This window comes from Salvia splendens, chromosome 16, assembly GCF_004379255.2.
Source record: "Salvia splendens isolate huo1 chromosome 16, SspV2, whole genome shotgun sequence".
In the NCBI taxonomy this organism is placed as follows: domain Eukaryota; kingdom Viridiplantae; phylum Streptophyta; class Magnoliopsida; order Lamiales; family Lamiaceae; genus Salvia; species Salvia splendens.
The window spans coordinates 28,521,326-28,534,154 of NC_056047.1; the positions used below are offsets into that span (position 1 = coordinate 28,521,326).

General features: G+C 41.9%; 1 protein-coding gene across 1 annotated transcript; it reads left to right on the forward strand.

The window, feature by feature from the left end:
* The first annotated feature begins 5,185 nt into the window (after positions 1-5,185).
* LOC121770459 lies at positions 5,186-6,229 on the forward strand. Its single transcript, XM_042167188.1, has 2 exons — positions 5,186-5,788; positions 5,957-6,229. The coding sequence occupies exons 1-2, from the start codon at positions 5,186-5,188 to the stop codon at positions 6,227-6,229; spliced, it is 876 nt and encodes a 291-aa protein (XP_042023122.1).
* Positions 6,230-12,829: the final 6,600 nt, after the last annotated feature.

The following is a 12,829-nucleotide window of genomic DNA, read 5'->3' on the forward strand; positions in this document are numbered from 1 at the left end:
TTGTGTTTATGAATGGTTCAAAAAAAAAATATTTTAAGTTTAAAAAAAATTATAATTAACTTTTCGTTTGGAAAATTTAGCTACGAAAGTGTGATGTTATGTATGTTATGAGGTGCGAAATATGATGCGTTGTTCTATGGAGTGTTTTATACGCATGATGAAAGTTGATGCAAAAGTATGTTTTAGTTTGAGTCAAAGCTTTTACTTTAAAAGTGAGATGTCGAAAAAAATTTGGGAACATGTGAAAGTTTAAAGAAATTTTGTTTCTAAAGTTTTGAATATAATTGTGAAGTTCGAAAGTGTTTTGCTATGGAATGAGAAAATGTGGTGTGTTTATCTTGAGGTATGAATGACGTAAATTGTGGTAGATGATGATCTATGAGATGATGAATTGTGTTGTGAACTTAGAGTACCTAAAACATAAGCCTAGTTGACCACGCGAATCGTAGTTCTAAGTTGGAAACTTAACTATTGCTATTCCAAGCAATGAAACGTACGAGAATAGGAGAGTTGAGGCAAACGCTTAAGTCAAGGTGTGAGACAAGAAGAACCGATGCTAAAAGATATTTTCATGCAACGATGAGCGATCATACTCGCGATTTAAATTAGTATAGTGTAATCTTGCGTAAGTGGCAACACGATGGAGATGATCTTCATACCCTACTAAGGAGCACGAGGATGATAACAATGTCCTACGAGGATAGTCAGTATGACATGCAAAGGATATTACGAAGATGTAGATTCTGACTACCATTATTAGTGGTAATGACACGAAGAATCTCAGCGCGGAATCCACGGTTCTTAGAGCGATGTTACCAGTTTCGGCTTGCGAAAGATGAACGAGGGGTGCGACTTTAATAGCTAGAACAAACTATTCTAATCAACAGTTCTTACTTGGATTCTAAGAAGTTATCTTTCAGGACCTTTCAAATAGCCGTGAGCCCTTGTCGGTTTAACAACTTGTTCCATTCACCCCTTGTAAGTGATGCATAATGTTTCTTTTCCTCCATTGAGTCATAACTCATTTTCAGTTCTTGGAAAGTGGTGTTACCTTCATAACTTTGGAAACTTGGGTTGATTGTAGTCTTCTTTGACCTATTATTTATACGGACCATACTTTGACTTTGTGAGCCTTTGCTATTGAACTTCATTCCTAAGGCTGCTTGCAGTTATGTCCTTCAATATAATCAGGTTTCGCAGACATGTTTTCTATGGGCTATTCTTCTTTGAGATTTCGTTCAGTTTTTCATTTTGTCACCATGTCTGTGTCAAGTTCTTTCTTACATAGTGAAATTCTTTTTGGTTCAGTTCCACTATGTGTATCCTTTCAATATTAGAACACTTCTTTCTACAACGCGAAGTTAAGGCCTACATTTTATACCTTGCCTTGACAAACTTAATCCACTTGATTGTTTCGAAAGCCCCTTTGACTTTGGTTGCCTTTCACAAACTTATGAACCCATTGATGTGATTCTACCATTCCATATTATGATTTTCGTTGAACCATGATCAGTACCATTTTGTGACAATTGCCTACATTTCTCAATACTCATGCAACTGATCATTCTTTTTCTCAACCCTATAAGTCATTATCCATTGATGTGTGGACCTTTCAAATTCGGTCGAACAACAGAATTATCTTGTTTGGTATCCTACCATGAGAATTGAGCTCCAATTCGATTCCATCATATATTCATATCTTATGTTCCTTCAAGCCCCGTGGGGATGATTATAACCAATTGTTACAATTCGAAATCGGTTCATATCCAAGCTAAGAATGTTTGAGTATATTTTTGACTTCGTGATTCATATTCTGATTAAGAAACTTTCAGCAGTGTTGCTACACTTTTGAAATCATTTGATATCCAAGTTAAGACTGTTTGATAAAATTTTGAGTTCTTGATACACATTCTGAGTTCTTGATGCGACATTGCATGGAGAGGCAAATTTCTTTTCGAGCACCTAGCAAAGAGCCGACTATCTCGTATGGAATTTCCATGAACAGACGAACCTCAGTAATATCTGTCTTGCAAGCAACCACGATGATAAGAAAAGAGCGTCCGGCATATCTTGTATATCTTAACGGAGAGGAAAAGAGGGGAGTTGAAAGTGGAAGACGTGGAAGTAGTACGAGACTTTCCCGATGTGTTCCCTAAAACCTTACCTGGACCACCGCCCGACAGACAAATGGAGTTTACAATTGACTTAGAACCCGGATTTGTGCCAGTGGCGAAGGCACCGTACCGAATGGCCCCCCTAAAGAGTTGGCAGAATTGAAGATTCAGTTGCAAGGACTGTTAGACTTGGGTTTTATTCGACCTAGTGTGTCACCGTGGGGAGCACCAGTGTTGTTTTATTTAATAGCAAAGTTATAACTTTAAGCTTCTTTAAAACAAAAAGAAAATGTTTTCTTCATCCTTTAAGTTAATTAAGTTTTCAATAAAAGTCTACCTTTGCATGTTTGGTCGCAATCGTCGCAACGCAGTGCTGTCGGAAATTTTATGTTCCGACCAGAGAGTTTATTATGTGATAGGACTGAATAAATGACGTGATTTCAGTGTGAAAATTTTCATGGATGAACTTGAATGTGTCCTCTATATTGTGACCAAAATTTAGCTTCTTTTGAGGTCGGGTGAATTTATAGTGATTTTTACAAAACTGTCGCGCAGTTCTGCCAATTTTCTGCCTTGTTAAAATGACACCTAGTTTCAAGTTTAAAAGTATTATATGATGCACGTATGTCCAAGGAACGTGTTTAAATGTTGAAATCACTTGTGATAAGTTGGAATGTGTTACGTGTGTCTTTACACCTTTGTGACGTATGTTGGGTTGGGGAATTTGAGAGAAAACGATAGGACATGCATAGTAAAATGTTGTTGTGGAAGGCTGACTTGTGTTGTCGTTGACAAGGGTGTTGTGTACTCGTGAACTCGAGGATCGAGAGTTGCTATAAGTTGGGTTGTGAATTTGCTAAGCGATCGAGGTGGGCTTTCTTTTCAAACCTCTTTACTTTTCCGAAAATTATTATGTGGCGATATAAGGGTGGTTTAACTGTTATGTCATGCCATGTTGTTTTTATTATGAGATTGTGTGTCTGATGCCTAGTTCGTATGAGTTTACTCCGTTAGGCTATATGGCTGTGTTGTGAAACGAATTCGGGTCTGAGTAGGGCTGCAAACCCTATCAGGCTGTGTACACTGGTGGGATCGTGAGCCGTCCTCGCTAGTCGGCCGGTCTCGTGGGCGAATAGTGTGGCCACACTTTCGTCGTACTGTGATATGATGATTGTGAATGATGGATTGATGTGAAAAGTGAGGAGATAAATTGTCTGGCCAGACTTGAAATGTTTTGTGTTCTCGTAATATTTTTCTTGCTATCTAAAACTCGAGATCACTGGTATGGATGACATAATTAAATTAAAATGTTTTCGGCATGAGCCCATTGAGTACATCAAGTACTCAGCCCTGCATATTATTTTCTTATGTGCAGGTTGAGTAGGATGTCGCGGAGGATGTTGAGCTAGCCTTAGGATGCGTCGTGTCTTCATACATAGGCGTGATCCTTGACTCTCCCTTTGAACCTTATTTCCGCTGCTATGTTTTTGAATCATGTTTCAATACTTAAATCTTTTCGTTCTATGTTGAGCATGTTTTGGTCGTGTTAGGTTTTAAACGTCTATTTACATTATTGTCTGAAAATGATGTCTTTCACGTGAGTTAGACTACATGTTTTTCTTAGAAGTTGATTGGGTTTTAAATAACTATTTTCTCCGCTGCTTCTTTTAAAAGTGTTTATCATATGATGTTTTATTTAATAGCAAAGTTATAACTTTAAGCTTCTTTAAAACAAAAAGAAAATATTTTCTTCATCCTTTAAGTTAATTAAGTTTTCAATAAAAGTCTACCTTTGCATGTTTGGTCGCGATCGTCGTATTTGTAGCAACCCTAGTATGGGCGGTCGTGACGTTTATGCATGTGAATGAATGATATGCATAAGGATGAGTTGTAATGGAATGAATATATGAGCATGATTGGCTTGATAACTTAAGCATGTACTATGTGCGTAAATATGATGTTGTAATAGCATGATTGCGAGGAATACGAGTATGATTGACGTGATAATTAAGACATGTATTGTATGTACAAAAGTGATATTGGTAAGGAATGATTGCGTGTGAGCATGAACTTTGTGATGTTTTGAATGTGTAACATATGCGAAAATACTACAACGATAGCATGCAAAGATATGAAACGTTAAGACAACGACAAACTTTCAAACTACGCGACCAACTTAAGAACCTTTTCAAGCGAACAATAATACAATTTGGTGTTTTAAAAGAAACTTTCGTCTTTACGTAGATGGTACGAACGAAACGAACCGCGCTTAAGAGCAGTCAGTATAGTGCCAGAATGCGACAAGCGATATACGATTACGACCACTATGAGAGAGAGGAAGGCAAAGCCTTGAGAGAGGTTGTCGCCCGTTTTGAAACCCTATGGCGAGACGTCTGCGGGTATCATGTATCGGCCTATGGAGGCATAAGAAGGCTAATTGAGTTGATGCCCAACAATTGGGAATCTTGGATGGAAATAACAGCCAGTCGGTTCACGTGGTACGAACCAAGAAACCAGATGATGGCCGGCGACATAAAAGGTTTCCTGAAGGCCCTAACGTGTGCTTTGATTGACTCACGTTCCGAGCGACCACCGTCGACAGAAGAAGGGAAAGATGAAACAGTATGGGAAGACAAAGACGTGATCGAGGTTAAACCCACGGCAGAAAGAGAAGCAGTACCACAAAAAGGGATGGTTCCGGGTTTTGAGGATGATTATGTGGAAGATAGGATGGATATCGAAGAAGCCCTCCGCATGGCTGACGAGTATCACGTAGAAGAGGACCCGGAGGAATGAGAAGACCCGGAAGAGGAAGAGGACCCGGAAGAGGAAGAGTATAACGATGGATAGTAGATGCCGTTTTATTTTCTTAAGTTGTTATGACGATGGCAGTAGTACCTCTTTGTTTCCAAACGAGTACTATGTTTTTCCTTTCCACATTATCTATGGAAGTTCCACTTTTCGCATAACTTTACGTGCTTGTGTTTTATCATATCGTACGCGTGCATGAAAGTGGTGATGTTTTAATAACGATGTTCTCACAACGATGCTAACCTGTGTTTTAGATCAACATGCCCCCAAGACGTAGACGTGGTCCGCATGTGGAGAACAACGTGGGGGAACAAACAGAGGGAGGTGTCGGGAATCCACCCCCGCCTCCACCACCACCTCTACCCCAACCTAACGAAAGGGAGTACATCAAGGCCTTTCGGAAAGAGAACCCACCCAAGTTCGATGGATTGGGAGAGCCCCTGAAGGCGGATGCATGGGTACGCGACATTGAGCGTGTCTTTGAGTTTATGGGATGCACAGATAGGGAACGCCTGGCCTGCGTGACGTATCAGCTGACAGGACCCGCTGATTTTTGGTGGGAAACCAAGAAGAGAACCATGGACCCCGCTCGCCGTGAGGCGCTTACTTGGGAAGAGTTTAAGGAAGAAGTTTACAATAAGTATGTTCCCATGAGTTATCGGCGGGCGAAGGTAGTGGAGTTCCACGCTTTAAAACAAGGAAGTATGACGGTCACGGAGTACGACCGCGCCATATGTGAGATGACTCGTTATGCGCCAGAATTGGTGGATACAGATGAGAAGATGGCTGCGAAGTTCCGTTCCGGCCTTAGGCCCGAGATAAGGGTAGCTGTGGCCAGTCGCAGGGGAATTCCTTATTCCGAGGTGTTGGGCTGTGCCTTAGATGTGGAGGAAGCACTGCCCAAGAATGAGAGGACAACAAACCCTACCCCATCTGCACCCCCGGTGAACTTTAGAGACAAAAGGAAGTGGGAGGGAAACCGAGCTCCTTTTGACAATAAGAGGCGCTTCTTCACTTTTCGGCAACCGCAGAATCATGGGCACCAAATTATGCCACAGCAGAGGGGAAACCCGCAGAGGACACCCTACTGTAGTCGGTGCTCCAAGCATCATGTTGGGGAGTGCCGAGTTGGAGGCATTCGGTGTTACGCCTGCAGTGGAAACGGGCACATGTCTCGAGAGTGCCCAAACAACAACAAAGGTGGAGTGAAGAATGGGCAAGGACAGAGACCACCACAACAGCTTCAACCAATCCGACAAGTGGCCCCACAGCAAGCAAGGGCATATGCTCTAAGGGGAAATTAAGAGCAGGAACCCCAAGCCATCAAGGGCAAGGAGAATTTGATAGGTATGGGAAAGCTCCAACAACTTCCTATTATCGTGCTGTTTGATACGGGTGCTTCGCATTCTTTTATTTCAATGTCATGTGTGAATGCCTTAGAACTCGTTACTGCTAAGCTTGAACCAAAATTGAATGTGTCTTCACCGGTTGGAGGATTGATTGACATTGTGAGAACTTGCTCGAACCTAGAGTTTGTGTTAGGAGAACTAGGGGTAGTGGCCCAACTTTTACACGTTATGCCTTTGGAGAATGTAGATATAATCTTGGGAATGGATTGGCTTACCGAGAACCACGCAACGATTCACTGTAAAGAGAGACAGATTTCTTTTCAAGCCCCGGGCGAAGAACCGACTACCTTGTACGGGATCTCCATGAACCGACGAACCTCCATAATTTCCGCTTTGCAAGCAACTACTATGATAAGAAAGGGACGTCCTGCGTATCTAGTGTACTTAATTGGAGAGGAAAAGAAGGAGTTGAAAGTGGAAGACGTGGCAATAGTGCGAGCTTTTCTCGATGTGTTCTCCGAAGCTTTGCCAGGACCGCCACCCGACAGACAGGTGGAGTTCACCATTGATTTGGAACCAGGGTCAGCGCCAGTATCGAAGGCGCCATACCGAATGGCCCCTAAGGAGTTGGCCGAGTTAAAGGTTCGGTTGCAAGAACTGTTAGACTTGGGTTTTATTCGACCCAGCGTGTCATCATGGGGAGCGCCAGTTCTGTTCGTTAAGAAGAAGGACGGAACGATGAGGATGTGCATCGACTATCGTGAGCTTAACAAGATGACCTTGAAGAATAAGTACCCACTGCCAAGGATAGATGATTTGTTTGACCAACTTCGAGGAGCGGCCGTATTCTCGAAAATGGATTTGAGATCAGGGTATCATCAACTAAAGGTCCGATGAGAGGATGTGCCTAAGACTGCTTTTCGCACTCGTTATGGCCATTATGAATTTGTCGTGATGCCTTTTGGGCTGACCAACGCCCCAGCCGTTTTCATGGACTTGATGAACCGAGTTTTCCACGAGTATCTTGACAAGTTTGTGTTAGTCTTCATCGACGACGTGTTGGTATACTCGAAGAACGAGGAAGAACATAGATGGCATCTACAAACAGTGTTGGAAACGTTGCGAAGGGAGAAACTGTACGCCAAGTTCAGTAAGTGTGAGTTCTGGTTTACTCGAGTGAAATTCAAGTAGACCCAGCAAAGGTCGAGGCCGTGCAGAATTGGAAATCGCCAAAAACACCAAGTGAAATCCGCAGTTTCTTGGGATTGGCAGGATATTATCGACGATTCATTGAAGGATTCTCTAAGATTGCGAGACCGATGACGCAACTACTAAAGAAAGGAATTAAGGTGGTTTGGACGCCAGAGTGCGAGGCGAGTTTCCAACTATTGAAGGAGAAGTTGACTACAGCACCAGTCCTAGCAGTACCCGAACCCGACAAGGACTTCGTCGTCTAGACGGATGCGTCGAAAGTAGGACTAGGATGTGTGTTAATGCAAGATGGGAAGGTGATAGCGTATGCTTCCCGACAGTTGAGACCGAATGAATTGAATTTTCCGACCCATGATTTGGAGTTAGCAGCAGTGGTGCATGCATTGAAAATTTGGAGACACCATCTCTATGGAGTGAGATGCGAAATCTATACGGACCACAATAGTCTTAAGTATTTCTTCGAGCAGAGGGAGCTAAACATGCGACAACGACGTTGGTTAGAGGTCGTGAAGGACTATGTTTGTGGTATTAACTATCATCTGGGCAAGGCGAACGTGGTCGCCGATGCCTCGAGTAGGAAGAACCAACCTCAACTGGCTTATTTCCTAACGCAAGAGGAAGCGTTGATTCACGAGTTCGCCAAGATGAGTTTGGAAATAGTGGAAGCGCCCGAGACAGTAGGTGCAAGCTTGGCGACGATAGTGATTGAGCCAGATTTGAGAACCAAGCTCATAGAAGCCCAGCGACGTGATGGAAAGTTGGAGGAATTACGTGCAAAGGTGAGAGCCGAGGAGCTGGATCATTACCGCGAGGAGGCGGATAATGCCTTGACGTACGATGGGCGATTGTGTGTGCCGAGTGATGAGACGCTAAAAGAGGAGATTTTGAGTGAAGCGCACGACATGCCTTACACCGTACACCCCGGAAGCACGAAGATGTATCAGGATTTGAAGCAACGGTTTTGGTGGAATGGAATGAAAGGGGACGTTGCGTCATATGTGGAACGATGTCTAGCATGCCAACAAGTGAAGGCCTTACACCAACGGCCATATGAGAAGTTACAACCGCTTGAAATTCCCGAATGGAAGTGGGAGCATCTAGCTATGGATTTCGTGACGGGTTTGCCAAAGTCACAGAAGGGCAACACTGCGATTTGGGTGATCAATGATCGACTTACTAAAAGCGCGCACTTCTTACCGATTAAGATTACTTATGGCGCGGACAAGTTAGCAAAACTGTACGTTAATGAGATTGTGCGTTTGCATGGAGTGCCAAAGACTATTGTGTCCGACCGTGATACGAAGTTCACATTGAAGTTTTGGATGAGTTTGCAACGAGAATTGGGCACACAATTGCACTTCAGCACTGCTTATCACCCGCAATCGGATGGGCAGTCAGAGAGGACGATTCAGAAGCTTGAGGATATGTTGCGAGCCGTTGTCCTAGATCGAGGGGAAAGTTGGGAAACTGTCCTACCATTGGTTGAATTCGCCTACAACAATAGCTATCAAGCGACGATCGATATGGCCCCGTACGAAGCCTTGTATGGCAGGAAGTGTCAATCCCCACTTTATTGGGATGAAGTTGGCGAGAGGGAGATGTTAGGACCCGAAGTTATAAAGGAAATGACCGAGGTTGTGCATCAAATCCGCGCAAGGATAGAGGAAGCTCTGATACCACTCTGTCACGTTACACTACTCACCCCAGAAGCACGAAGATGTATCGGGATTTGAAGCAAAGATTTTGGTGGAATGGAATGAAGGGAGACGTGGCATCATACGTGGAACGATGTCTAGCATGCCAACAAGTGAAGGCCTTGCACCAACAACCATATGGGAAGTTGCAACCAATCGAAATTCCCGAATGGAAGTGGGAGCATCTGGCTATGGATTTCATGACGGGTTTGTCGAAGTCACAGAAGGGCAACACTGCAATTTGGGTGATCATCGATCGACTGACGAAAAGCGCGCACTTCTTACCAATTCGAATTACCTATGGCGCGGACAAGTTGGCAAAATTGTACGTGAATGAGATTGTGCGTTTGCATGGAGTGCCAAAGACTATTGTGTCCGACCGCGATACGAAGTTCACATCGAAGTTTTGGATGAGTTTGCAGCGCGAATTGGGCACGCAACTGAATTTCAGCACCGCTTATCACCCACAATCGGACGGGCAGTCAGAGAGGACGATTCAAACGCTTGAGGATATGCTGCGAGCCATTGTTCTAGATCGAGGGGAAGGTTGGGAAACTGTTCTACCGTTGGTTGAATTCGCCTACAACAATAACTACTAAGCGATGATCGATATGGCTCCGTATGAAGCCTTGTATGGCAGGAAGTGTCGATCCCCACTTTATTGGGATGAAGTTGGCTAGAGGAAGATGTTAGGCCCCGATGCGATAAAGGAGATGACCGAAATTGTGCATCAAATCCACGCAAAGATCAATGAATCTCAAGATAGGCAGAAGTCGTATGCCGACGTGCGTCGAACGGAAATCAAATTCGACGTCGGTGACAAAGTGTTCTTGAAAGTGTCCCCGACGAGAGGAGTTGTGAGGTTTGGAGTGAAAGGCAAGCTGAAACCGCGTTTCGTAGGACCGTACGAGATTATCGATTAAGTAGGCCCTGTAGCGTATCGTTTGGCGTTACCTCCCAGCTTTGGGAACGTGCACAACGTGTTCCATGTGTCGCAGTTGCGCAAGTACGTGTTCGACCCCAAGCATGTGATCCATCAAGAGGAAGTGAGTCTAACCCCCGACATGAGCTACGAGGAAAGGCCCGAGGCGATCCTAGATCGGAAGGTACAAGAATTGCGAAACAAGTCTATAGCGTCTGTGAAGGTGTTGTGGAAGAACCATGGTCCCGAGGAAGCCACGTGGGAGTTAGAAGATGAAATGAAAGAAAAATTTCCCGAGTTATTTATGTGAGACGAAGAAATTTCGGGGCGAAATTTCTGTTTAGTGGGGAAGGATGTAACATCCCAAACTTTTTGAACCTTTATATATTGATTTGAAATTTCGATTAAGAAACTTTAGTTCATATGTGGTTAAGTGAATTGCGTGAAATAATTATCGTGGGTGATGTGGAATGAAGTGATTGATATTTTGTATTTTCCAATGTGGGGAAATAATTATTAGGATCATGCATTTATATCTTTCGAGCCAAGTCATCAGAATGTTCGGTCCTTTTTAATTATTGGAATAGTATTTCATTTCTTGGATTTAGTTAATTGCTTTGGGATATTTATTTATCCAAATTAAATCCAACCCAAATGATCCCTAAATTGTAATACATAAAATTCGAACTCCAGTCTATTACCTTTGGGAGTTTCGAAAATCCCCTAATTAAAATAGGAGGATGAATAATTTTTCTTTGATTTAATTGGTGCCTTGTTGACTTCTTTCTTTGAATTAAATCCAATTAAATCATGCCACATTTTATTTCTTCACCCAAATTAAGTAAAGAGTGGAAATAATCCCTTGGCAATTTCCCTTATATTTTCGGCCCCTACCTCATATTTCCTACTTGAAGATTTAATTTATTTTGTTATCTTGTTTATGGAATATTCATTGTTTTTATTTCCTAAATTGAGGATTTATTTCTCTCCAAGTAAATATCAAATAATTTCTTGTTTAAATTCAGCCATAATTTTCAAAAATTAAGCCTTGTATAATTGTGGAATTTTTATTTATTAGCCTATATTTTATTCCTCCACAATTAATTAATTAATTAATTCATGAACTTAAACCTAGACTATAAATACCACCAAAATAAACCCTAGCCACAATTTCCCTCACAATTTTCGTCCACCCTCTCCCTCTCTCCCTTTCACACATTTTTTCCCCTCCTATCCACTCTTTCTCTCCAAAAATCCTCCATCCAATCCTTGTTCTTGCATCCATTGAAGTTTATTTTCAAGAATCTCCGACGAATCGCATCGTTTCTTGGTTCTACCGATTCGTTTTGTCAAAGAAGGTATATTGGCTTCACTTTTCCTCATTCTTTTCATTTGAACCATGTTCTTGAATCCTACATGCATGTAGTGGGTGTAGAAATCGTAGATCGCAAATTTAATCGGGGGAAAAGTGAGTTTGCTTGAAAACTTTGATAAATATGCGTTTTCAATTGATTTGTGTGAAGTTTGATTTGAATCTTTGGTGAATGATGTAAGTTTATATGCAAACATGTTTAAGAGAGTCTTATCAAGCATGATTGTGTGTTATAAGCATGAGAACTGGTGTTTGGATGATTGAGAAGGAAACCCTAATTTAAAAATTGTGTGTCTGTTATCTGTGATGTTCGACCAGTAGCTTCTGATGAGTAATTGTTCTATCAAACGGCCGAATTTTGATATGAAAATTTTACTGAGTAAATTTCAAGGTGTTTTATGTGTCTCGTGTAAATTTAAGCCCGTTTTGAGGAAAAATGAATTTTTGAAAAATGTGTGAAGTCGTCTGCGCAATTCTGCCAGAAACGTGTGTTCTCGACCAGAAAGTTTTGTAATCTGTTTGACCAACTAAATGACCTCCGTTTGATGTGATTCTTGAACTATGTGAATATTTGAAGTGTCTTCTGAGTCTTGTTAAATTTTCAGCCTTTTTGGGCATTGAATGAATTTATGGTGAATTCTTCCAATGAACTGCACAGTGCTGTCAGAAATTGTGTGTTCCGACCAGAGAGTTTATTATGTGATAGGACTGACTAAATGACGTGATTTCGATGTGAAAATTTTTATGGATGCACTTGAATGTGTCCTCTATATTGTGACCAAAATTTAGCTTCTTTTGAGGTCGGGTGAATTTATAGTGATTTTTACAAAACGGTCGCGCAGTTCTGCCAGTTTTCTGCCTTGTTAAAATGACACCTAGTTTCAAGTCTAAATGTATTACATGATGCATGTATGTCCAAGGAATGTGTTTAAATGTTGAAATAACTTGTGATAAGTTGGAATGTGTTACGTGTGTCTTTACACCTTTGTGACGTATGTTGGGTAGGGGAACTTGAGAAAAACGATGAGAGAGAAAACGATAGGACATGAATAGTAAAATATTGTTGTGGAAGGCTGACTGGTCTTGTCTTTGACAAGGGTGTTGTGTACTCGTGAACTCGAGGATCGAGAGTTGCTATAAGTTGGGTTGTGAATTTGCTAAGCGATCGAGGTGGGCTTTCTTTTCAAACCTCTTTACTTTTCTGAAAATTATTATGTGGCGATATAAGGGTGGTTTAACTGTTATGTCATGCCATGTTGTTTTTATTATGAGATTGTGTGCCTGATGCCTAGTTCGTATGAGTTTACTCCGTTAGGCTATTTGGCTGTGTTGTGAAACGAATTCGGGTCTGAGTA